Genomic DNA, 27,861 nt, shown 5'->3' with positions numbered 1-27,861 from the left:
ATTTTGAGAGGGGAGAAGGATACTTAATGGAATATCCATAAAAGAAAACATTGGTGTAAGCGCCAACAAAAACAAACACTTGCCCATTTTTTTTAAAAAAAAGCTATTCCAATGCCAATAACTTCAAAGGGCAAAGAAGCTGGAGTTTTCTTAACAGATTATTAATATTGTCGCACCTTCTGTAATTAAATTAGAATGCTCTGTGGCATAATTATTAAACTTCATATACAACAGAACAAAATTACATACATGCTTCCTTGTTTTCCCTAATGATGTTTTACAAAGATATGGTGCAGTTAGCAGATATGTGAGAAGTACAGTCAAATTAAAGCTGTTTATTAACAATCGTTACGTTACTGTTCCAGTTAATAGGGTGAAGCCAAAAAAGACAAATACAATCATTCTTCTGCTGAACAGTTTAACTAGCAAATTAGGGAGGTTTTTAATTTACAAAAACAGTATCAATGCTCTTCATAGACATAACTATACGAGTTAAAAAAGAATAACCTCATCAGAATGTTTTCTGGGCTCCATGGCACTTCCTTCATGTTAAGGAGACCTTCAGAGCAACCAAAATCAATTATTATATTAATTAAGTTATGCAAGGCATTTTGCAACAGGTTTTCTGTATTTAAGAAGAAACTGCATATGAGCTACACACAGCTAATACAATAATGCAAAAACAGTCATAAAAAATTAAAGTTATTCTTATGAATCTTTCATTAGAAGCGATGAAAAGGGACGCTGGTGAAGCCAGTTCTTTGTTCTGAGCTACTCTGACGGGCTGATCCTGCAAATAGTCCTGGACTTTAGGAGCTTTATGCATATGAGAAGACCCTCAGCTCTTTGAGTAAAGCTAGTCTTGTTGATAACTGTTTGCCAGACTGGGTCCAAAGATTGCTTCCCAGCGTTGTTTCACTTTCTCAAACAGATGTTCCCTTTAAAAATTGACAAAAGTAATGTTAAAAAAAAAAAAACCAAACACCCACACAACCAGACATCTGTACCAAGACAAGCCCCTACCTTATGCAGAAAGAGCTGTTGTTAGTTGGTTTAAGGCTACTTGGAGCTTTTCAGATTACTCCCCACTGCAAATAACATGTTAACTACTGAATTGCACTAAGCACTATTTTATTCCTGATCAATAAAATAATGATTTTGTATTTTAATGTGCAAAATATTTTGCGTTTGCTTTTCGATCTTTGTTCATGGAGAGCGATGAACCAAATATGCACCTCTCCTTGTTTGAGTTTTTAATATTATTTTGGGGGAAAGCCAGAGATAGTTCCAGCTCTCTGTTTTTTACAATTATTTACTGATACCCCCTTCTTTTTGTCCTTTCCTTCACTCCCTCCCCCTCCCAAAATTGGCAAACTCTTCATACTTCTACTGCCATTTCATTTTGCATTCAACAAGGGGTAGGGGGAATTGAAATGTCAACTGGAGACTGAGAAAAGCTCCAATTTATAGTGCTTTAGCCTTGCACAATTCAGGATTTCTTTTGGTAGATGCACACATTATACCCCACATCGCTCAACTCTTTTGGGGTGGTGGCAGTAGTGAGGAACAGCTATTTCTTCCTCTGTGTGTACTGCAGGCCTCTGAAGACTCTTATTTATTCTCTCCCATGTCACCTTGTATACAGTCTGGTCTGTGACACTGATGGTGATTATGTCATTATTTTGCTCTGGGGGCTTTGGCACATCTGCAGAGCTGATGCACATCTTCTTTGTTACGCTGGCATACGTCCCATATCGCAAATGCTTCATTAGCCTTACTGCCTGCCTCCTTGCCAGACAAGAATGCCCAAATCCAGGCTTCTTTTTTTGCTCTGTTCTTTTGTGTCTATGATGAGCCTTTATTCATCTTCCTAGTTCTTCCCTGTTTTCCATTTTCCTATGTGAAACTAAATTCTGTATGTCCTCATTTCTCCCAGATCATCCTAGATTGTAATCCCTTTTAGCCCAAACTGATCCCTCACAACCTTTCCGACTTGTCATTCATCCCTGAAAATAAGTAGACTAGGAACATTTCAGACTTGCAATTGCGGGGAGGAACCAATTCATTGTGTGTTAAGTCTAGATGTATGTTCCTACTATTGGTATCAGGTAATAGTTATGTCATACAATTTTTCTCCAGTCTCTTTTGCATTACATGTTAACTACATTTCATTCAAAACTTTTGGAAAGTAGTGTTGAATTGTGAACAGGGAACTATTCTTGCAATCAGTATATAGCTGATGGAGGATTCCAAAATGCAAAGTGTGTTCTTACCACAGCTTCATATTAAAAAATTGTGCATGTTCTGTACTTCACGATTATAAAACCCAAGGCAAACATTTTCTCCTTGAAACTATCTTGGAGCTGTTCTACACAAATCACATAACAGAGTGGATAGTGCTGCTTTTAAGCAGGTGGATCAGCTACTCAGTTATAACCATTCATTTTCCTGGGGTTTAACTCACTCACATCATATTTAAACTTGGGGTGAGATCTTCAGCTGGTGTAATTTGGCTCCAAAGTCAATGGAGCTACGTTGATCCATGTCAGCTGAGAATCTGGCCTTATGTAATATTAGTATAAACTCAGATGAAGTTTTTAGTTTTTAAACAGATATTAATTTATAGAACTCTTTTACAGTTTTAGAAGACTAAAAATTAAATATAGACCTGGCTTTAGAGTCTCTTGCTCTTTACCTTTAATGTATATTAACACTCTCCTGCATATACACAGCGAGAGACCCACACAGCTGATACCTAGGGCCCTACCAAATTCGTGGCCATGAAAAATGCGTCACGGACCGTGAAATCTGGTCTTTTGTTTGCTTTTACCATATACTATACAGATTTCACAGGGGAGACCAGCGTTTCTCAAATTGGGGTCCTGACCCAAAAGGGGATCATGGGAAGGGGCACTGTATTGCCACCCTTACTTTTGTGCTGCCTTCAGAGCTGTGCGGCCGGAGAGTGGCAGCTTTTGGCTGAGAACCCAGCTCTGAAGGCAGAGCTGCCACCAGCAGCAGTGCAGAAGTAAGGGTGGCAATACCATACCATGCCATCCTTATTTCTACGCTGCTGGTGGTGGTGCCGCTGCCTTCAGAGCTGGGTTCCCAGCCAGCAGCCGCTGCTCTCCAGCTGCCCAGCTCTGAAAGCAGTGTCACTGCCCGTGGCAGTGCAGAAGTAAGGGTAGCAGTACCGCAACCCCCCCTACAATAACCTTGTGGACCCCCCCACAATTCCTTTCTGGGACAGGATCCCTACAATTACACCACTATGAAATTTCAGATTTAAATAGCTGAAATCATGAAATTTACAATTTTTAAAATCCTATGGCTGTGAAATTGACCAAAATGGGCGGTGAGTTAGGTAGGGCCCTAGCTATAACTGTATGACTCCCTTGGACTTTAATGCACACTCCTCTTCTGTAGGTCTTTGAACTGTTATCCCTAAGTGTGTCAAGTATTTAATGGCATCACCACTATATTGTGAAATGGCAGTGTGGTGTGTTTGGGAAATAGCAACTAATCATACAGCGCATGAGAGCGACTTGGCATCACCATAAATGATGTCAACACCTCTCCGGACACATCTGCCCTCTGTGCCCCCTGCCCTTTTACAAAGCAGATGCCAGGCATGACTGAGATAGTAAAGCAACAGCGCTGCAAGTTTATTGTGACTCTATTCTTACGTCATCATAGTGTGAGATCATCAGAGCACCATTATTTCGAACAATACGCTGTGTGGACACAATTCCCTCCAGTTATAGGTCCATGGGTCTCCACCCATTATGAGGCCATGAGGAGGTGACTGCTGGGCAAAACCATTATAAATGATGTCCATGAAAGGCCCATACCATGTGCCAGTACAAGATATAATACAGCCTAAAAAAATGAAGCTGTAGTACGCTGATCTGATATTAAAGTGGCAACATTTACCTACAAGATTAAGAATACCACCACTAAGGCTATCACAGCAGCTGGAGAATTAGCTCTATCTAGGTGCTTACATGGGCCCCATCACTATAGTACCTGAGCACCTGCCAAGTATTTAATAATAGGAAGAACAATCTCTGTCTCTTCCTTGCCAGCTTGCATGAGGACTAGCTCAATTAGCATGTGTGTGAGAGAGCGAGAAAGGCACAATGGGAAGAGCTTTTTGAGAGAAAGCAAAGTTAAACAGATACGTTTTCCATTTTGTTCTGAACAGGGCGAGGTACATGGTCATTCTTAGCTCCTGGGGGAGTCTGTTCCCTTAAAAGTTCCACCTCCTGAGCTCATGAGCCTCCCCTAGGGGTGGGTAGTTGAATGGTCCCAGTGTAACAGAACTGTTGTGATGGTCTCTCAGGTAGCTAGGGCCAGACCAGTAGAGGAGTTTGACCTTGAACTCAGTTCTGTATTTATTAGGGAGCCAGTGCAGAGAGCAGAGGACCAGGGCAGTATGTGTTGCCAAGCAGACAGCTTGCTGCATTGATCAAGACTTGCAGGAGAATGATGACATAGACACGTGAATGGATTTAAAGCAGCAGGCCACAGCTTTATTAACTTTAATATTAAAGGAGAGGCTTTTAACTAGAAGGCATTGATTGGGCCTTGGGGGGAGGCATTGAATGGCCTCAGGCCATGGAACCAAGCAATATGGGCTGATTCTTTTAGACAAACCCCTGCTATTCAGTTCCACATTCAGCCCAATGCAGAATCCCATTGTCTTCCTACTGCAAGGAGCAATGAGGGGACAGACAAGGGGAAGACTTCAGACCTCCTCTTGCCTCACAGGTTCACCAGTCCCTGGGCCATATGCTTGTGTTTACCTGAAGAGCTGTCTCCTTGAAGCTTCCTGCCTGCATTGGGCACCAGCCACAGGTTGCAACATTTATTACCTCCTGCCTCTTTTATTTTTTTATTCTGAAGTGTCATCTCCCATGTCTTGACCCCCCTACCAGCTCCCCAGGGTGCTGTGAGGAAGGTGGAAAAAGCCACCAACACCTTGCCAGTCTTGCCCACCAAGAAAACATTCCTTTCTGACCCCAGATACCTTAGACCTACAGCAACCCCTGGAAACCCAGCTTGGACAACTGCACCACGTACAGGGCAGCGTGGCTGGGGCGGCTTTCCGCAGCAAGCATGGCTGTTGGGTGCGCAGGAATGCTTAAACACATGGGTTCCCTGGAGCCAATCAGCTTCCTCACACCCCATCCTCACCCCACCCCTGTCCCCAACTGATCAATGGGTGGCATGGGGAGGTAGAGCTCTGCTTCACTCTCCCCACCCAGGCATGACCCCCACCTGTATTCTGAGCAGGAAGATGGACACATTTTCCCTCCGCTCCAGACACTGCCCAGCTGATTACAGACCACCTGCCCCCAAGCCCGACATACTAAGACAAAAAGAGCCATTTCAGGGCCTGGGACTTAATTCCTAGATAGACCAAAGAAAAAACAGATTACAAATATTTTCTCATTATTCCTGGGCAGAACTGGCAGGAGTGCCTATATTACGGTTTTATTCCATGGAATATGTACTCTGTAAATGGAGAGATATAAACATTTGATATGTTACTGCAGCGTTAAAGATCCATCCACTAAACCGAATGCTGGCCAGCGTAGGGACAGTAGGGTAACCACACTACAAAGAGGTGTACCTACTGCGCATGCTGCAAAAGCACTTTTAACTGTGCACACCGATTTTATCCACCAGCTCCCACAGCAGAATTCCCCTATGCATAGTAATAAATCTGTGCAGGGACCTGTTATTGGTGAAAGAGGCACATGCTCTTCAGCATCCAGGTCCTGTTGCCTGCCCTTTCTGTCCCAGCATAAAATACTCCTGTGTTTCTACTATCCCAGAAAACCTGTGCAGCATGCCTATCTGCAGTTACTGTAAAGGAGCCCGAATTGGGTGTTCAGTCTCAACCTCGTATTCACTCTTCTGGGCACAGGTGTTCTGTGGTGTCTGTGTCTAGTACCTGTCAGGATTTGGCAGCATGGTATGTAACATTGCCAAGCATCGTAAGAGATGCCTCTGAAAGCAGAGCATGTTTAGTCACAATGGGGCTGAGTTAAAGGGCAGTAAGTCAGAACAGTCTTGCATTTGTTGGTTTTATTTCTCATTCAAGGGGAGGCTAATGCAGCTTTGTGTGTGTGTAAAAGTAACCAGGCATATACTTTTTTCCTTTTACTTCCCAACATCTATTAAACCCCAACACAGCTTAAACTATAGGAATTCATCAGTGATTTTTCCTTACTGTTACAATGCTATTAATGATGCAGGAGGTCAAGAGCTATCCATTGTAAATCCCTATACTCGCACACTTCTAACTCAGCAGGAAAACCAAAAGAAAAATTTCCCAGAAGGCAACTTTATAGCTTGGAAGTAAAATATTTTAGAGACCTTGGTCAGGAGGAGAGGGAAGGAATTTGCATATTTTAAGAGGTGAGAGATCAAAATCGTAATTTAAGATCCTCTTTTGTCTGTTTGAAAATTCAATTTTTTTTTTATTTTAAAAATGTTTGCCCCACACCGTGGCATGATTGCATTTCAGGGGCGGGTAAAGTACTCCTCTGTCTAATGAGTTCTCAACCTGAGGGTAAGATTCTCAGGGTGGGGGTCAGAAATAGGTGTCAAGGGATTAGGACTACCCTGCCTAAATGGGCAGCGGGGTCCAGCTAGATCCCTTCTCGATGGAAAGGGTGTTGCATTATAGAATAGCAGCTCTAACCATCCATCCACAGCTCGTGAAATGTACGTATCAGTTTAGTATCTACGTGCTATGTATTGTATCCCTATGTGGAGCCTGTAAAGTACTTCGGACTCCTTCTGTGTGAAAAAGCTTCATTTAAGTGTAAGTGATTAAATCTAGTGTATTCCACAGTATCCATTTTCACTGCACCACCACTTTTGCTTCTCTGATGTTATCAGACATCCAAGCACTCCCTATGTCCCGTCCCTTCCTTGTGAGAGCAAGGCTTTCTTTCCTCCTGCTAAAAGCTGCAGTAGAGGCATCAGCATTACTAATGGCATTGTGGTCCAGGTTTAATGCCTCAACACCTTTGCATGGCAGTGGGGGAGGGGGTTGCGCCTCACTCCAGCCAGGCATTTTGAAATGATTTTAGGGATGTACGTTAAAGGGTTTGTTCAGCTGTGTGTTTTATTGGTGGTTTGTTAGGAAAAAGGAAAGAATGCAAATGCAGCAGTAAGCAACAAAATACAAAAAAAACCACGTGTCTCCATAATTTTTCCTTTTCAAACCTGGCTGATCTGGGGCTAGAACTCTTCACTTCTCTGTAACAGCAGCTGGGGCACTAATCACCAGCGTCAGCATTTCAGTGTTAAATCTGCCCCTTCAGCACCACTACACCGCAGGAGCCCTTGTGATGGTGGTGTGAGGGTCACAGTGATGGAGAGGGTGACCACATTGAAATCACTGTGATTCTCGCCTCAAGTGAGTCTCCCAGCTGGAGAGGAACACAGCGCCCACAAGTGTGGAGCGTTTCTAGATCACTGTGGCTGTTTCCCACCCCTAGCTAGGTGCCTTCAGTGCTAGAAGGAAGCATAAGCTGTGATTCTAATCCAGAGGTTCTTAAACTTCATTGCACCGTGACCCCCTTCTGACAAGAACACTTACTACATGGCCCCAGGATGGCCCTGGGTCCCAGCAACCTTGGCAACCCCATTAGAACAGGGTCACAAACCACTTTGGGGTCCCGACCCACAGTCTGAGAACTGATCTACAGAAACACTTACACTGAAAGTGCTGCAGGCGCCAATTTGAGTGAGACTCAGAGACTGAATGCAATGATAGTGTGGACTCCAGACTGCCATGAGGTACCCCGTGCCGCCTCCAATGAAAAACTCACCGAGATTTATGCCGAGCTCCACCCTAATCTGAGAAAAGGAGACAACTGGGGGATATGATGTGCCCAATAATTTAAGTATTATTCATTTGTATTTTTAAAATAAAAATCCCCTTTCCAAATATCTCCCTCTCCTCATAAGTGATAATGGAAGAGGCATTAGCCTTTCCATGGCCTGAGCCAACCTATTTTTTTCCTAAGAGGGGTCCAGAATGTTCAGCCAATTGAGTGATCTAATTAGCTGAAAATTGTCAATTTCCTTTACGTTATAAAGCACCTAATGCAGAAACTGTTAAATAATGTTAAGTGTCAGACTTTAACTGAGTACATTGGGCCATATGCTGCCTCAGCTTGTGCGCCAAAAAGTGTAGCAACTTACTCCAAAACCTGCCTCCAAATTTTCTGTGTAAGCCAAGGCCTCCTGCTTGGTATGCTGCCACACCAACTCACAGCACAAAGATGGGCCCACGCAGCCGTTCTACTTCCTCCAAAAAAGAGGATGATGGTTTGAAAAATGTAGGAGGAGTCGGGGCAAAGGCAAAGCACTCCACCAGCTACCATGGAAAAACAAGAAAACCGATTGCAAAGGAGCACTGCTTTGAGCAGCATTCACCTGGTAGTGACAGAAATCTACACTTTACAGCTACAAACTGTACGAGGTTGGCTCTTGTTCCCTGCACTGCAGAGGGCATGCTCTGTGGCTAGACTGTTCCCTGCACTGCAGAGGGCATGCTCTGTGGCTAGATTGTTCCCTGCACTGCAGAGGGCATGCTCTGTGGCTAGATTGTTCCCTGCACTGCAGAGGGCATGCTCTGTGGCTAGATTGTTCCCTGCACTGCAGAGGGCATGCTCTGTGGCTAGATTGTTCCCTGCACTGCAGAGGGCATGCTCTGTGGCTAGATCTGCCCAATCCATTCAGAAAGGTGGGGTCTGCCTCCGTGGCACCATGCAGCTTGTCCCACTAGGGGTTCCTCTGCAGCCCGAGGGATCCACAAGTAGGGAGAGGCTGGTGAAGGTAGCTACAATCTCCCCTCCATTCTGCATGAAATCTGCCTAAAAATTCATGCAGCCTAGAGGTGGCATTAACTTTTGGTTGACCCCCATCTTTGCTGTGTCTCAGGGGTATTCCAGATAGCTTCAGGCGAGTGGATTGGAAAGGCGTAGAAAGCCCGAAACTCACTCACAGCAGAGCCGCAGGATTTGGCTGCCAAACCTGCTGCCTGGCACTCTTGGTGGGGGCAGTGGAATGGAGGGTATCTGGTCAAATGCTGCAGCAAGGGAAGCCTCATAATTTTAATTCAGCCTGAGGAGTCCAGTTATTTTGTTATTTGTATTGTGGGGCCCATTGTGCTAAGTGCTGCACCACACACCTATAAGTCAGACACCCCATTCCAGTCCCAAAGAGCATAGAGTGTGAGAATGCGATGAGAGGGTATAGGTGGGTAAACCAGACAAACGTGAGCATATAGTACAAGCAACGCAAGCCTCTTTGTTTGCTATAACAAGCGGTGGCAGCCCAATAGGATACAGCCCCAGAATCACACTGGATGAATAAGCATGCAGGGGTGCCCTCTGCAAAGGGTGGGGCGTGCAGGCTTTATCTCTGACTGCAAGGGGCCCGGAAGAATTGGTTGGCCATTTCCATACTCCTTGTTACAGATTCGGCCACGTGAGTAGCAGCCATGTCGTGCGCGATGGGTGGGGAGTCAATGGCGTGGAGAGGTGGCCTAGTGAGCACTGGGGAAGGGTTTGCCCTCCATGCAAATGCTCTGGTGGGTGTCGTACCATTTCCTGGCGCATATTGATACATATTTAGTGTCTCACTTGCCCAGCAGCCTCCACAAATGCCCTTCTCTTTCTTTGTGTTTTTCTCCCTGCAAGGGGGTGGATTATGACTCTAAATTGCACTCTTTACGCTGAATCTCATCGCTGCTGTCAATTTAAGTCAGATATTAACTTTACATTCCTGTGGGCACTTGTGTGTATTGTTCATCCTTTTTAGTATTTTTCCTCAGAGGAGCCATTTCCATTGAATCATCTTTTATTGCTACTATACCTTCGCTTGCACAGACTGGTATGTGCACACTTAATGCTGTTTCATTTGGAATTACGCATACCCAGAGTACTCCCTCGATGGTAGACTCTTAATCTGGAGAGGGTCTAATAGATACTGTTTACACCTTCTCTTTGGGTTAAGAAGCTCTGTGTGGAGCCCCTCACTGCTGCCACTATATAGATCATCCAACTCGAGAAGTCAGCCAGCTTCCCGCTCACCCCCTCCAACCTGTTTACCTCCCATTAGTATGTCCGTGGGGGGTGCAGCTCTGCAACGTGAGCAGCCTTCATCAGCTGAAGACCTCTGATCCCAAGTCCACTAGAGATTTTCGCTTTTCTATTTGGCAAAACGACTTGTTGCCCACCGGGTCGGCATGAATAAAGATATTTTTTAAATCCGTAAAGTCCTGCTATTGGAAAAAAAACAACCCATTGCTGTCTTTCTGGATAATTTAACCTCTCCTAGCAGGCTGACATCTTGAGTGGTCTGTGCTGCACTTATTTATTTCTGCTCATAATTAGACTTTAAAGAAAAAAAAACACACACACACTCCAAGAATTCTACTTTATACAAAATTTGAAAGCAAAATCAATCCTGACGCAATCTTATCACTTTTAAAGTGTGTTTATCCAGCTTTGTAGTAGGAACAAGCAGGCTGTTGAAGGCCACATAGTTTTCAAACCTTGGTTGCAACACGTTACCCCATTTTGAAACCGTCTTTATCTACCCGAGAAAACTAAAATCTGTTTGACAGAGTAGCACTCCAGCCAGTTTATCTTGCAATATGCCTTTAGCTCACAGAGCCTATTGATTTCCTTAAATTAATGTTTACAGAATGCTACTGAATTTCACTCAACAGGACATTGTTCTTTTGAAGCTTTGTAAAATATGTTACAGAGTGTTATTGCCATTTGTTCCATTGCTAAGACTGATGAAACATTTATTTTTTTAAGTGTAGCCTTGAACTATAGCTGTTTCCTACAAGTGTGTTTACTCTTGGAACATTAGTAATATGACACATTACCAGACTCTGGCACAATACTTTGGTCAGACCACAGGCAAACTCTTCAGGTCCAGTATGGCTAATCTAATCATAAAAATGGACCTGAAGTTTAACACAGACTAGACATAGATAGTATGAGAAACGGTTTCAAGTACAGCCCAGCTGTCCTTGTCTGAAGAATCTTCAGATTCGTTTGGTGCAGCCTAGCAGTTGTCTGAAGCTGTTACTATGTTAGAACTGTTGTATTGGGCTTGGTACTTCTAAACACAGGAACACGTTTTTAAAGTCTCTGATCTTTTTTCTTTTCTAATTTTCAGATAAAAAGTTTTAAAGACTCCCGGAGCACAGGTCAAAGGCTTCATGCCTTAAGCTCTGAAGAGGATTTAAAATCTGATCTAAGAAGCACATAAGTAATTCTAATGTTAGTTCAGTTTTTGGCAGTTTAGTAAACAATGATTCCTATTAACTGTCATTGAAATTTTAATATAAAACTAAGCCATTCATCTCCTGTTGATTTTACTAATATTTTTCTGAAACTTAACTAGAATCATTTGTTTGTTCAACAAATCTACATGGTGCGTGCACATATGCGTGTGCATAACCGGCCCTCATTCTGCCACCTTCATGCAGGAGGAGAAGTACCTTACCTTACTGAGATGAATGGGATTATTCATGAAATAAGGTATTACTTGTCCTGAGTAAGGGTGGCAGAACATGGCCCAAGATGTCTTCTCCTCCTTCATGCACAGACCAGTTAAAGGCAGAGCCTCCTCAGCTAGTGTAAATTGCCAGAGCTCCTTTGAAGCCAGCTGAGTATCTGCCTCTTGGTCTTCATGGTAGCTACATACTGGGGGAGGGTGGTGGGGATGGACTCCTTACTCATTACATGCAATATCCATATCCATGCATCAGTTTAAGAAAGACAAGTATCAAGTCATTTTGTTGCCTATGTCATAAGCTGTACTGCTCCTTGCTTAATAATGTTTGGGAGCAGGTTCTTTCCCACCTAGAAGTTCAGTGTATCTGAGAAACAAGCCATGGTACTCCTAGAAGGGGAAAGCAGTATCATCTAATATCTCACTTCTTGTTTTTTTTAATCGAGTAATCTCTCTGTGGATATTCTGAAGCATCTGAGTTTATCCATTTAAGTCCACTCTGCCTACAGTAAAAGTCCCCAGCTTGTGCCACGGCTGTCAGGAGATATGTGTCTCCTTGATCAATATTTACTTAACAAACAGCAGGGATAGGAGAGTTTGTTTAGAGGAATCATGTGCGTACAAGGGTGAATGAATGCTCGGTAAAGTATTTCAACTGTTTGCCTCCTTTCCTAGGGTATCTTTTCTGCCTTTAGCCTCATGCTCTGCTTTGTTATCACTGCCCCTGTGAACATGCTAAAAGCTAGTCTGCTAGGAAACAGTTTAGCAACATCTGCAGAAAATAACTTTAGTGTAAATATATCTTCCCTATACTGGGAAACTTGATGGGAGAAGTTAACTTTTTAGGTAACTTAGTATAATACTTTTACAATTAGAGGAAAATAGAAACAATGCTTGGAACCTGCTGTTCAGCTAAAAATCAACTAAAATCTAAACTTTTGCCACTTTTGCTGTTTGTCATTAGAATTTTTTTAAATTCTGAGGAGATTTTAAACTGTTTTTTTATCGGCACAATCATTTTAAAAGTCCCTAAATCTCACAATGAAAAATCACTAAGAAAGTTAAACTGTTTCTTGACATACAGGTGACACTGTAACAAAGACAGTATACTTATTATAAAAAATAAGTTTAGAAAGGTATATCTATTTAATTTACCCACTTAAAACAATTGCTCCTAGCGCCTGAAGTCAGTGCATGCAATTAGCTTTGAGGCATTTGAGTCTAGTTTTGTGCAGGGTTGGGTGGGTTGGGTTTTGTTTTTTTTTGTGAATCAGAGTTGTAAAAGCCATCTGAAATATTCATGCAGAATTGTCTGAGAAGCAGTTTCTGTTTTATTTACTGCACAGTAGAACAGCCACAGTGGATTAGTTCTACAATACCCGTAACAAAAGCACAACAGCTGATGCATGTGATGTTAGGAGGTGACAAAACAGTTAAAGTATGCTGCTGGCTACAGGCAAGCAGTCAGCAGATGCAGACAAAAGGGTTTGTGACAAGAATAACTCTCTCTCCAAGGCGAGCAGTCAAGAGTATCCAAAATACCAATACCCTTTTCTCCTTGACATTGTCTTCTTACAGTCAGCATTTTATTGCCCTTTTATAGTAAAAAAACAAACCACAATTCTCTGAAATATCAATTTTGACTTGACTTTCACAATTCTAGGATCTTTACATCTGGCTTGCCTTTTCCCATCATCTAGATTTAATACTTGAGCAATAATTGAAAAAAAAAAGTTTAAAAGATTAACTGAAAAGAAAGCCACCGATAATAGGCTTAATGTGGTGAAATATATTTTGAAAGCTTTGGGCATATAAGGGGCTTGTTCTTGTTCTGTTCTTGGTTTTTTTTTTAAGTGAAAATTAAGCATCTTATTCCGCTAATGAAGAAATAAAGCCTGGGTAGAAATTAAAGCTTTGCTTGACAATAAGGAAGATTTACGTGCTGGAAAGTGACTGTGAATGGAGATGATGTTTATTTCAGAAGTGTGAAAAATCAGCTTATATCTCCAGGAACAAAAAAAAAAAAGAGGAGAGGCTGTCTTCTTTCTAACCTTTGTAATTCCCCTTCTATTCTCTGTGACATTCATTCAGCTGCCAAGCATGTTTGGCAAGGCTTGAGCCAGTGAGCGCACTTCCAGTGACCGCTAACCTTGGTATGTCCTGACACTTATGATGAGTATCTGCAGGACACAGAAGGCAGGCAGGCTGCTATGTCAGGCTTTTATTATGTACTGCAGAGGCTAGGGACAGTCAGTTTAATAAAACAAATCATCCTTGAAGGTAAAGCAACTGGGAAGAAGGGGGGAGGGGAGGGAAAGAGAAAGTCTTTGCCTCACAGTCAAAAAATAAATCAATATAAAATAACCCAACAATGGAAAAGACAATGTAGCAGCTGATCAACCAGCAGCTCAAGACAAAAACTCACTTCCGCCATGCCCTTATTTCCAGTGGTAGCATAAAGTGCACATGCCTTGTCTGAAAACGAGGACTCAATCCTCTCTGTTGGTGTAAATTGGTGGTGCTCCACAGACTTAGTTAGAGCAATGCCGATTGACACTCATCAAGCATCTGGCCCTTCCTCTTGAGCTGTTTATACACCTTAACATTTTCCTCAAAAAGGAATTCAACAAGTATTTTTAAAAAACAGCTCTCTAAGACTACTGCAGCAGTTTTATGGAAGGGACACAAGTCAGGTCGAATTGGACTTTCAGAGAACTTAAGACCATTAGGAATGTTTCCTTTACTATTCCAGTAGAAACAGTGTGTTGGGTTTTTGAAAATAAACATTCTTTTGCAGTATTTTTGACCCAAATGTTGCAGCACAGTAGTTGCACATGAGAACTTCTGCAAAGGGAGCTAGTCTATATTCATCATCCTAGCTGAGAAAAATAGGAACAGTTACACAACAGAAATGGACAAAGGCAAATTAGATCTTTAAAGTATTTTGTTTTCATAAATTAAGGTGTCGTTTTCAACCTTACTAAGAATTTAGAGGATTGTTTGTTTTACAAAACATGGCACAGATCCTTAGCTGGTGTAACTCAGCGTAGCTCTGCCCTGGCCAATTTACACCACCCGAGGTTCTGGCTTGTGATTTTTTACTGGATAGTGTCACTAAGTTACACATTTGCAGTGTGTACAATGAATTGTTGTTTCTTTCTAAACCAGTCTATTGTGGGGGCTAAAGTCTGAAACCCACCTAGCCAGCCCCTCAACAGGCCCCATTGTGTTTTCTCCTGGTAAATGTACAGTATGATTATTTGATTGACTGCTGCCACCTGATGCTGAGAAAATGCTCTGGGTTCATACTGGGGATTGTTGATTCTATTAAAAGAAACCTGGATAGAGTTTATTTGTCACTGAAGCATTTTCTGCAGATGTTTCTACTACAGAGATGTTCAGTCAGTTAGGTGTAAAGATGTGCTCAATAGGTCAGCATCACTTAGGGTCAGGGAAAAGCTACCCCCAGACACATAATTAACACAGCTGACTGATTAATTACCTACTGAAAAATCTGGCTAACAAAGCATCTATCCACTTAGATCTTTATTTGCAGGCTCTGAGCCTTACTGAATATTTTCATGTAAAAAAAATACGGAACTGTTTTTCTTTCTAGAAAGGAAAAATATTGGCCTACGTGTTATCCCATTGGAATTAATCACAATGCAGTTCACATTACAACATGCAAAGAAACGTGTGTAATGCAGCCTGTCATGAAGAAGTTAGTAGTAACACCACAAAAGGAATGAGTTATGAATAGTTCCAATGCATCTCTGGGAACACTGTATTATGAAGAGACCTCTCCAGTCTCTGTGGGGCTCATTTAATCAAGGTGTTTGGGAACTGATCCCTGCAATTTGTTTCACGGGGGTTGGAAGTGAACCCACCTTTGCTGATTCACCTGGAGGCATGGGGTCAATGACGTTAAGCCTTTAAAGGTAACTCCCAGCCCTCTAGAGCAAATCTGAGAACCCCTTGCCTCCTATCTTATATGTCTTTAGGGAGAGAGGCGACTGGAGTTGTCACACAGCTGTTGAGGGTTGACGGTGTTAAAAGACATGCTGTATGGAAAACCCTCATCGCCTCTTTGAAAAACTCTGACCTGCATGGGCTTCAGGTTCCTGGCACAGGCCAAAGTTGAACCCAGGCTGTTGCATTTGTGCTGAACATTTTCCACAGCTGTAACTGTGAGGCAGAATCCTGGAGGCAAACTAACTCAGGCTTAACTATGTCTCCAGGGTGTCACTGATTTTATCAGATATCTTTATTACCCTTTTGTAACGTTGGGTCAGTCGCTCCCTAACCACAGCTTTCAGTGTCTCCATACCCCATTCAGGCAATACCAAGTGCCAGCAGCTAGAATTGCACAAACAGTAAGTCCAACACTTTATACAGCAACACCAGGAAAAGACAGGCAGGGGATCTCTTGTAAATATTTCATTAAACACTGAAATACAGAAAGATGTTGTCTGAAAACAGATTCATTTTTCTGAACAGACAATAAGGTAGGGAAATAGTCATCTTAATTCCCAGTAATTATTGCTGTGATACAATGTCCCCAAAACACACTTTCTCCATGTAGCCCCTGGAAAAGAAGTTTCTGCAGCATGGGGGGTGGGGAAAGATAGGTGATTGGGGATCAGATGCATGCACATAGCTCCCACTGATCACATGGGTGTCTGATGGGAATATTTGGCTCATAGAATGCTATGGTTTGAGCATTGGCCTGCTAAACCCAGGGCTGTGAGTTCAATCCTTGAGGGGGCCATTTGGGGATTTAGTTGGGAATTGGTCCTGCTTTGAGCAGGGGGTTGGACTAGATGACCTCCTGAGGTCCCTTCCAACCCTGATATTCTATGATGCTAGTGTGTCATCTGAGTGAGATAGGTCTAGTGCTTTATAACATGAGGCGAAGCATGAGAATTTTCAGGCCAACTGTTTTTGAGGTTCTTTCTAAAGTTATAAGGCAAAAATCAGGCTTAGGCTAGAATATTGGTTAATCGTAGGCCCTGATTTTGCAATGTGATGGACATGGGTGGAGCTTTCTGGACCTACATGGCACCCTGATGAATTGGACTCTGTGTGGTTGCTACTGTCTGCTCACATGCATCCCACAGAAGGGATCTCATGCATCTTTGAGAACTCCTTCTACTTGTGTATATTAATTTCTACCCTGAGGAGACCCATCATCTCAATGGCAGTACTCACAGTCGCAAGCACTACATCTAGTAGAAAGTGTTTGCCTTGCTGTGTCTATGGCTATGGAGCAATTGTTTTTATATAAATCTGTGGCCCTGGGAAATCTGGAAATGGCATGTCCCTGCTAGCTGTTTGATTTAACCATGGAATTAGACCAACATTCAGAAAACAAATGAGTTAGACAGAAACCAGTTCTCTCGCCACTTCATGCATGACACTCCCATTGAAGAGTATGGTTTTTATTGGTAGGTTTCTGAAGAAAAAAAAAGGAACAACTAGAATGGCTCCCACAGTGAGTGTCTCGTGGGAGTTTCATGCGCAGAGCAGCTACAGAATCAGGCCATTAGCTGATGGTTGGTTTGTTTGTTTTTTAAACTATGAACAACCTTTCATGGATATCCTATTTCTCTGAGAGCTTTCAGCACTGGTTCTGACAAAACACAGAAATTCAGAGGTTCATGCGCCTTTCAATGCATGTATAATTTTCATATGAATTCTTATGCAAAGACTTTACCCATAAGTACCTGGGTAAAATTTCATGACGAGATTTATCTCCTTTAAGACAATTGCTGTTGTTCTCCCCACCCCCACCCCACAAGCCCCTTTCTCTGCTAATTATATCTTAAAAATCCCTCACTATCTAAATCCAGACATTAACATTTCGTTACCTACATTCTGTAGTCAGACGTTGTAAAGATATCTAACACATGTTATAAAAGTTATTACTATGGTACTATATATAAACAGCTTTGCATAAGAGAATAGAAGTCTGCCATATTTAGAAAATGCAGGTGCTATGTAAGCCCCTTTTTGAAAGAAAGAACTTAACTCAGTTTCCTTTGAAGAACCAGAGACTTGAAACTGAAAACTTTATTAATGCCATTGTCTCCTTGTATCAGCAGGTTCCAGAGAGATTCCTGGAAGTGGCTCAGATCACATTACGAGAGTTTTTCAATGCCATTATCGCAGGCAAAGATGTTGATCCTTCCTGGAAGAAGGCCATATACAAGGTCATCTGTAAGCTGGACAGTGAGGTCCCTGAGATTTTCAAATCCCCAAACTGCCTACAAGAGCTTCTTCATGAGTAGAGATTTCAAAAACTATTTATGAATGTATAAGAAGTAGCAGTCCCCTTTTGATGCCCAAGTTGTGTGTGTCTTTATTTTAATTTCCTATATAGGTATATCATATACACATATATGTGTATGAAATCAGACTATAGGGGGCTTTTTTTTTTTCCGGTCACTTACAAGGGGGAATAGTTATTTTACTTCACCCTTCAGTTTACTTTTGCCCAAGACCCTTAACATTTGGAGAATAAATGGGGTTAATTTTCAGGGAGAAGAATTTTGAAGTGTGTAAAAGCCTGTCTTAGCAAGTTAGGGCATTATGTTTAAAAATGCTTTGTCAGATTTATTGCTTGCTGCAAAGTGGCATTTTGTCTGAGTGAGACTCATGTCACGGCACAATATTACAAACAATGAAGTTTATATTATGTTTATACTGCTAAAGGTCTGAACTCTGTGAAGTTACTTCATAAGCTTAGAGCATTATTTTATTTTATTTTACTCTGCTTTTTAACAAATAAGGTAGATTTTGTTGCATATTTTTAAAAACTACAAACATCCATTTTAGGATCTCACTCCAAAAAGTGATACCCCAAAAAGGCAAACCCTATTCTTCAAGCCTTCCCTTACAGGAATAACATGTACCTTGCCCCAGTAATTAACATGCCAGGTAATTTTTTTTTATTGAGGCAAAGCAATTTTGCACAAAACAGATACTATTCTTGCAGGGGGAAGCCAGTAATTCATGCACAATATTGTATCAACCACACTAATTTTATAATATGGTCAGCTTACTAAACCGGAAGCATTTCACTCTCCATAAAGTAAAAACAAAACCTTTCATCATGCTATATTGCTGTGTGTTGGTCATATTTTAATTGGCTCTTAGCTCTTAAAATTTATTCTTTGCTCAGTTTTTTTTCCAGGCATAAAAAGATTGCTGCCTATATTTGATAGTTAGTATTTTGCCCTGAATAGCAATTTTTTGAATTACCTTTATATAGCAAAAGAAAGCATTTTAGCCCAAAAGCTCTGAGGCAAAAAGGTCCTTAGTTTGTAGCTGTAAAATATAATCAATCTTTACCTAGTCACAAGCATAAAAAAAAACATTTTTATAAACATCCAGTAAACCATACACAAAATTTACAGCAGAGTTAAGCCGGCCAAATTTAATTTTTGCATTACTGTTAAATGCATCATCAAAACCAAATCTGTCTGATCAGAGTGCCACACTTGCGTTCTAAAGTGAAAGATGGTGTTGACCAAAATATGAGTACAGTGTAAAGTATATGAATGTTTTGGATTCATCTGAATGATGTGTCACAATATGTGAACATAATGCAAGAAAGCTAGCTGCTAGTTTTTATGCTTTCTTCAGTGGTTCCCCTTTTTATTTCCACAGTTTCAAAAAGGTATAGTGTCCAATAGTTTGGGTTGGGTTTTTTTTGTTTTTTTTTAAATATTCTATGGCAACTATGTATTTGTTATTTTCTCTGTCATCTTTTGCACAGATGCAGTAAGAATTTATTGTTATTTTGAATTGTATTGTCCCCTTAGGTAATTTGATACAAATCTAGAGAAAGTTACAGAATAGCCAATAATATTTAGACCATCTAGGACATCAATATTTTATGTCTATAACTTTATTTTAAAATTGCATTTTGACTTTGGAGAGTGAAAGTTTACCCATGTGACTAAAGAGCTGACCTGATCATTGCAATTTCACTTCATTTACAAATACTGCTGATAGACAGAAATGTATGAAAGCAATTGTTGTCAGCACAAAGCCTTAAAAACCTGCTGACTTCAAATTAAACAGCACAATCCTGCGATGCCCTGTCATTATTTTCAAGTATTGGCAGTATCTGTGGAATATAGGCAATGCAGACAATAGCATGGGATGAAGTGCCAACATTTTCACTATGCATTAAAAGCAAAACAAATCTTCTTGATCCTAAACTCCCTGTGAGTACCTAATACTATAGGCATCCATAGAGTAGACAGCATGCGTCATTCTTTTATTTTGTGCATGATTTGGTAACTATTACACTTTGGAAAGATGTAAATCCAATCAATTCCAAGTAAGAAAGAAGGAAAATTGTGTTCATGCACCTTTTTTTTTTCTTTTTTATTGTTATGGGAGGAAGGGGCATAAAATGCTCAAGTTCTAATACGATTAGTTCTTCACTGGCAACCCATCAAATACAAAATATAACACTGCATTGCCTCCTTGGACATCATAAAGTAAAGCCATACTTTAGTCATACTACATGGACACATTACTAGATACCATCTTGATCTGTGATATAACCATTACTTTTATTATATTATATTCTTCTTATTATTATTATATTATTTGGCTGCAATGTGATTCTAATAATCTAAATAAGTGAAACTGTGTATTCAACACTAGATGTTGTTGCATTTATTTATTTATTTATAAATAGCATAATCTCAATAGTAAATGAGGCATAGGAATTAAGAGTAGAAATTTAATTTTAAAGAGAAAAAAAATCAGTTTTTTGACCTGGAAAAAAAAATTGGATCATTGCAGTTATGGTGATTTTACTGCATTATAGCCATATTGCCTTTGTGCCTCCCAATGCATTTAAAAATATAAATATATGGCATAACTGTTACTAAATAGTAAATAGAAATCAGAATCTTTCAAACAATCTCAATACTGTTTACTTAAAAACAATGGCTAAAAGGCAGGAGGCTACTTTTATTGTAACGAAAAAAGTTTACGCAGGGAAAGAATTTAAAAATCCATGTAGAAATCCCTTGTTGCCATTCATTTACTGCTAATTCAGATTTATTTCTGCATATAAACTTGAGGTTGTAGTCTGTGCCTAGACCTTAAATGCACCAGCGGAAGGATTAAAAAAATCCTTCAAAATACTAGTTTTTTCCCCACAAGTACAATTGTTCTTGTGCCTTCTGTGGCTTACAATTTTCATCTTTTAAACATTTTTTTTTCAATTACTACAGCTGCAATAAACACTAGATTTTTTTTTCCGGCTGTTTGACATAATGTTGATAGCTATGCATATTTTGTGTCTTTTTAAAAAATTTAAAAAAACAAACAAAACAAAGCAGGAGAATACGTTTTTGAAGAAGAGAATTTTTAGAACAGTTTGATAATCCAAATTATTTTTTTCTCAATTGTTTGAGCAGCATTCAAGTTTTGAAAATTCTTGTAGAAGCCAATTTTTTGTAACTGTGGTGCAAATCTTGTGTTTTCTTAGCATATTGAAAAGTAGTATAGAAGCAATATTTCATACGCAATATCTATGTGTATACATATACACACACATATACATACAAGTCGACATTACATAGATATGTTTTTATGTATATACACACATAAAATATGCGTATGAAGTGAAAAGCTTACCTTTTTCCTATCTAGATTAAGAACCTATTTTAGACATTTGTTTTGTTTTGTGAAAAGAATGTTCTATTTGAAATTACAAAACATTTAATTCTTACTGTATCTCTGGTTGTTTAATGGGAACGTTTCACACTAAATGGTAAACATGTGGAAGATGTTAAAATGTAGTAATTATTTAAGGAAGTGTTCACCCATGTATTCCTGAGGTTTGCTTTGTGCCTCTGAGTATTATTTAAATAAAAGTGTTCTAAGTTTGCAGAATCTTTGTTACTGTACCAGGTATGTGGGTGAACAGCGAAAACTGAGGGGAACTTTTATAAAGCAATGTAAATATTCAGTCTTATGGTTGTTCTTACATAAAGACATAAGATTTTAATAACTACATTCTGAAAACATCTGCTGAAATTTATAAGAAACACTACAGTAACTGTATAGATAGTTGAAAGCATTCTTGAAAATCCAGCTCTCTACTTTTAAATGATAAGTCTCTTTCATCAGATGTCAAGGGCATAGGTGATACAGTTTCTGTACAATTACACAATTTTTTTCTGTGTACATGATGTCATTTAATAGCAAAATGTTTTTTCCACAGGTTAATATTAACTAAGAAATAAGGGTGAAGATTTTGTGGCTTTAAAGATAGGAGTTTCACCAGCAGCATTGAAAGATATATATAAAGAGAAAAAAATGGAAAGTGGTTTACAAAACCCCCAAAATGAGCACTGTACATGAGAAGTGAAAGCAAAAACTATATTTGCCATGTGTATTATATAGAAATTGTTGGTGTTAATAGTGCAAATGTTTCCTTCTGGTACCAACTATGTGTTTGAAAATTCCAATACGCATTGTTTTCAAAAAGCTCCCCTTAAGGAATGTAACTGGTTTATATGAGTAAGCAGTTACTGTATTGCACTTAAATGTTCTGTTGAAGGAAATGCAATTTTGTTTTCTGTAGAACTGTTGGTTGTAAACCATCTATAAACTGAAGCTGAAAATGCTCATATTTAGAGCTGGGATGAAAACTGGTGTTTAACCTTTGCATCTTCTTAGGAATATCGTTTTTAATGTACGAAAGGTTGTGGCATTGTGACTTTTTAGTCTCTTCATCTGAGCCACGATCACCTCTCTCCCCTAAGCAGCCACCTTCAAAAATGCACAATTGTACTAGGATACATAGAAGCAAATCTAGAAGAAACAACAAGCTTATATTTTACCTAAAACCCATCCTTGCTGCAAAGTTTAAAATGCATTAAAGTACTGCTCAAGTGGGGAAAAAACTCAACAACAAATACTATAACAAGAATTTGTTATTTTCATGTAATATGAAATCAAGAGTCAGAAAAATGCATCTCAAGCTGGTTTTTCTGCTGCCCAGAAGAATCAAAGGTTAAGGTTTAAACTGATATTGTCCCAGCCATTACTCATATGTATATAGTTACAAAAGTGACAAAACACTGCCTTTATATTATTTAGCAATATGTTGTAAATAGCATTATTAAGCTCTTTTTTGTAATAAAGACCCTTTAATTTGAAGATAGAAGAATAACTGAACCGATAAAGTCAATTTTTGATTTTTTTTTATTTTATTTTTTAGCTAGAGGCAATTTCAACTGTGGATTTTTTGTTGTTGTTGTCTATTGTTCTGAAGACTTTGCATAATTTATTGGTTTAATTTATCCTAATTTATTTGATGAAGGTGTACAATTTTGTATTACCAAGGATGTACTGTAATATTAATTGATGATATGATAAAAACAATAAGACTCCCCTGTCCATATAGAAAAAAAAGTGCAGTAGACAATTGATTGAAAAAAAGTTACAATTCTAGCTTGGCAGCTACTAAATTAAAAAAAAAAAAGAAACAGGAAAAAAATTGAGGGGGAGGGGGATTTTATTTTGTGTGTTTTAAGCTTTTGTATACTCTCCAGACTTTTACCTTTTTGCTTTGTACCACTTAAAGGATACAGTAGTTCAATTGCCTTGTGTGCCTTCCATCTTCTCTAAACTGAATGTATGTGCAGTATATATGCAAGCTTGTGCAAAATAAAATATAAATTACAAGCTCATTGCCATTGTTTCTATTTCTTTCTAAAAATATTTGTGTATTGAGTCCCGAATCTCTGGAATCAATTTACTGTGAGAGTTTGCAATCCCACTTACGGTTACTTCCCCCTACTCCCCCCTTTGGAATTATTTGTTAATGAAACCTATCTTACAAAACTAATATATATTTCCTATGGCATTTGGGATGCCTACAGTAAACAGCTGTATTCTTTCCTACGACTTGCTGCTGTTATAATAGCACCTTAGGCTCGGATCCTGTAAACACTTATGCACATGCTTAACTTTAAGCACATAAGTGGTATTCATGTACTTAAATGCAAAGAAACCCTATACAGTCTCCATCCCTCAAATACTTATGCACCTGTTTACCTTTAAATTCTCCATTATAATTAAAAACATAAACATAGGAATTGTCATACTGGCTCAAACCAACGATCCATCTAGTCCAGTGTCCTATTAGCCAAGATGTAAAACCTCCATAATCATGTAATTTTGCCATATATCACACAATTTTTTTTTCCTGCCTGCCTGATGAGCAGGTCATGTCCTAAAGCATTAGAACTGACAGCCCTTTAGACCAGTTTTAGCTAGAATAATCTCAGAAGCTAGTTTTATTCAGGATAGCATTTAATCATTTCCTCAGTATATTTGCTTCATCAGTGTCCTGTGACAGTGAGTTCCACAAGTTAGTTAGATGTTGCATAAAAAAGTATTTCCTTTGACAAGGTTTATGTTTGCGCCTTTTATTTCATGAACTTTCTCCTTGTTTTTATACCATCATAAAAGAAGCAGCACCCACATGGCAGCATCTTATCTTTATTTTAAATACATCTATTAGGGATCCTCCTTTCCAAACTAAATAGTCCTCAGCATGTGATGCTGTCCTTATGCAAATCAATTCCTTACATGCTATACTTCCAATAATTTTAATTGTTCTTCCCTACACCTTGACTATTTCTGATGTTGGTTTTGATTAGTTGGTTGTTTTGTTTTTTTAAGATGACAAAAAAACAATGTAGCAATCAAGGTAGGAATGTATCATTGGTTTACATTAAAATACTTCTGTATTCTTTTCTTTCCCTGTCTTAAATGAGTCGAGCACCTGATTAGCCTTGAACTGATATACATGGGCTTTTATAGGGTAGTTTATTTTCAGCACGCAGTTGTTGAAGTTGTTTTTTTTTTTTGTTAAAGGAGAAGTGTCTTGTAAATATGTTTTCATCTAAGAGCATTTCTTCTCAGATTTTTGAGTGATGCAGCCTTTAGAGATCACAGCAATGATCTGAGGGCAGTATATAGCCTTTAACTTGCATTCAAACTACCAACTGAGTACTTCATGTCTCCACCTGTGATTAAAACTGTGGGTCTTTGAAAGCTCTGTGGTTCAGTGTAATCATACTATGGGTGAAAACCATACCTGGGATAATGTCCATTAAAGGCAATGGAATTACATCCATAAGGCCAACAGTGATTTCAGTCTGAGGTGTTCTCCTTTGACCTGCATCGCAAATAAATTCACTGGTGGTTCTCTTTTCACTCCCCACTTAGACACATTACAAACCCACCACGCCACTGGTCAGGAATCCTGCTGTTCAGCACTATTTCTTAAGAAACTGGCGGACATATGGGAATTCGCTAATTTTCTGTGTTATCTGGGGGGCTGTCAACACCAGCCATGAATGATGGAGGTCTGACAAGATTAACAGGAGGGCTGTGCTGAGACTCTAACCTCAGACACTCCAGAAAGCCTTACCTTCAAACCTGTGCTCCTATGGCTTCAGAACGGCCATAAAGTCCAGGAGAAAGCTGTTATGGGACCCCAAAATGGCTAAATGCTGGGAGGGGTAGCTAATGAATAAGAGCAGGCAAGCAAGGAGAGAGAGGCTAGCCATTTGTTCAGCCAAGGTCAGAGCAGGGGGTTATGGAAGAAATGAGAATTATGTGGGACAGTTTGTTTTGAAGAGGGGTAAAAGGGCATTTACTAGCTCAAAGAGAGTGGCATGTCTTGTGTTGAGGCTGGTATTTGGGGGAGATAACCCTCAGGTACCAAGAGAGTGTACCTCAGGGTCCCAAGAGCTAAGGTGCATTGGCAGAGCTGTATGCATAGTGGCTACTGCCACTCAGCCTGTCTGTAGACAGTGCAGTTAGCCCCTCGCAATTAAGAACATAAGAACATAAGAACGGCCATACCGGGTCAAACCAAAGGTCCATCTAGCCCAGTATCTGTCTACCGACAGTGGCCAATGCCAGGTGCCCCAGGGGGAGTGAAGCTAACAGGCAATGATCAAGTGATCTCTCTCCTGCCAGCCATCTCCATCCTCTGATGAACAAAGGCTAGAGACACCATTCTTTACCCATTCTGGCTAATAACCATTTATGGACTTAGCCACCATGAGTTTATCCAGTTCCCTTTTAAACATTGTTATAGTCCCAGCCTTCACAACCTCCTCAGGTAAGGAGTTCCACAAGTTGACTGTGCGCTGTGTGAAGAAACCCGGTCTTTATTGTTTTTCAACCCTGCCTACTATTTAGTTCATTTGGTGACCCTATTCTTGTATTATGGGAAATAAGTAAAATACTTTTCCTTACCACTTCTCCACATCGCTCATGATTTTATATACCTTCTATCATATCCCCTTAGTCTCCTTTTTCCAAGCTGAGAGGCCTAGCTTTTTAATACTTTCCTCACATGAACCTTTCCAAACCATCATTTTAGTTGCCCTTTTCTGAACTTTTCTAGTGAGCTAGAATATCTTTTTTGAGGTGAGGCGACCAAATCTGTACAGTATTCGAGATGTGGGCGTACCATGGATTATATAAGGGCAATAATATATTCTCAGTCTTATTCTCTATCCCTTAAATGATTCCTAACATCCTGTTTGCTTTTTTGACCGCTCTGCACACTGTGTGGACATCTTCAGAGACTATTCCACATGACGAACAGAGATCTTTTCCTGACTCATTGGACTAAATTACCCCATCATATTGAATGTATAGTTGGGGTATTTTTCCATGTGCATTACTTTACTTTTATCCACATTAAATTCATTGCCATTTTGTTGTTCCAATCCATTATTTAATGAAGATCGTTTTGAATTCTTCACAGTCTGCTTTGGTCTTAACTATCTTGAGTAGTTTCGTATCATCTGCAAACTTTGCCACCTCCACTGTTACCCTTTCTCTAGATCATTTATGAATTAAATGAATAGGATTGGTCCTAGGACTTGACCCTGGGGAACACCACTAGTTACCCCTCTCATTCTGAGAATTTACCATATTCCTACCCTTGTTCCCTGTCTTAACCAGTTCTCCATCCATGAAAACCTTCCTTTATCCCATGACAGCTTAATTATTAAGACTTGGTGAGGACCTTGTCAAGCTTCTGGAAATCTAAGTATACTTGTCCACTGAAATCCCTTGTCCCATTTGTTGTTGACCCCCTTCAAAGAACTCTTAATAGATTAGTAAGACCGATTTCCTTTACAGAAACCATTGACTATTGCATCAACAGTTTATGTTTTTATGTTGTCTGACACATTTATTCTTAACTATTTTTTCGACTAATTTGCCCAGTACCCGATGTTAGACTTACCGTCGTGTAATTGCTGGAACACCCTCTAGAGCCTTTCAATATGGTGTTACATTAGCTAGCCCAGTCATGGGTACCGAGCTGACTTAAAGGACAGTTACACACCTTAGTTAATAGTTCTGCATTCACATTTCAGTTCTTCAAACTTTGGTGTAATGCCATCGTGGTCCCGTGATTGTTAATGTTGAGTTTATTGCAAATTAATTCCAAAACGTCCTCTAGTGACACTCAGTCTGTGACAGTTCCTCAGATTTGTCACTACAAAAGCGCTCAGGTTTGGAAATCTCACCTAACATCCTCAGCCGTGAAGACTGAAGCAAAGACATCCATTTAGTTTCTCCCGCAATGAACCTTTATCGGTTCTTTAAGCGCTCTCTTTTGTATTTCGATCGTCAGAGGGCCCCACTTGGTTGTTTAGCCGGCTTCTGCTTCTTGATGTACTTAAAAACCATTTTGTTATTACATTGGGAGTTTTTGGCTAGCCGTTTCTTCAATCCGTCTTTGGCTGCTTATTACACTCTTGCACTTAAGCTGGCAGTGTTGGTGCCCTTCTTATTTGCCTCACGAGGATTGACTTCCTTTTTAAGAAGCTTTTATCTCTCATGCTTTTACATGGTTGTTAAGCCATCGGTGTCTTTTTTAGTTCTTTTACGTGTTTTCTTATTGGGGATCATTGAAGTGGCCTCTATTATGGTGTCTTTAAAAAGGCCCATGCAACTTGCAGGATTCACTTAGTCACATGTACCTTTAACTTTTGTTTAACTAACCCCCCATTTTTGTATAGTTCCCATCTTTGAAATTAAATGTCACAATTGTTGGGCTGGGTGAGGTGATTTTCCCCCCATACCTGCCTATTTATTATGGCACGATTTCCAAGTGTGTCCTGCTAAAGTTATCCTCTTGGACTAGCTTCCTGCCGCGCCACTCAGGATTAAATCTAGATGTCCTCTCCCATTGTGGGTCTCGTACAGCTGCTCCATGAGCTC

At 40.0% G+C, this 27,861-nt stretch overlaps 1 protein-coding gene across 1 annotated transcript in view; it reads left to right on the top strand.

Annotated features, from left to right (window-relative positions):
• The window catches only part of PROX1 (prospero homeobox 1), a 53,661-nt gene extending 30,566 nt beyond the window's left edge, over positions 1–23,095 (top strand). The window contains exon 5 of the mRNA XM_075064326.1: positions 17,664–23,095. Coding sequence (XP_074920427.1) covers positions 17,664–17,849 — 186 coding nt within the window. The 3' untranslated portion in view covers positions 17,850–23,095. The remainder of the gene's footprint in view (positions 1–17,663) is intronic.
• Positions 23,096–27,861: the final 4,766 nt, after the last annotated feature.

This window comes from Chelonoidis abingdonii, chromosome 3, assembly GCF_003597395.2.
Source record: "Chelonoidis abingdonii isolate Lonesome George chromosome 3, CheloAbing_2.0, whole genome shotgun sequence".
Lineage (NCBI taxonomy): Eukaryota > Metazoa > Chordata > Testudines > Testudinidae > Chelonoidis > Chelonoidis abingdonii.
The sequence above is the reverse complement of the archived record's forward strand: the minus strand, read 5'-3'. Positions and strand labels throughout refer to the sequence as shown.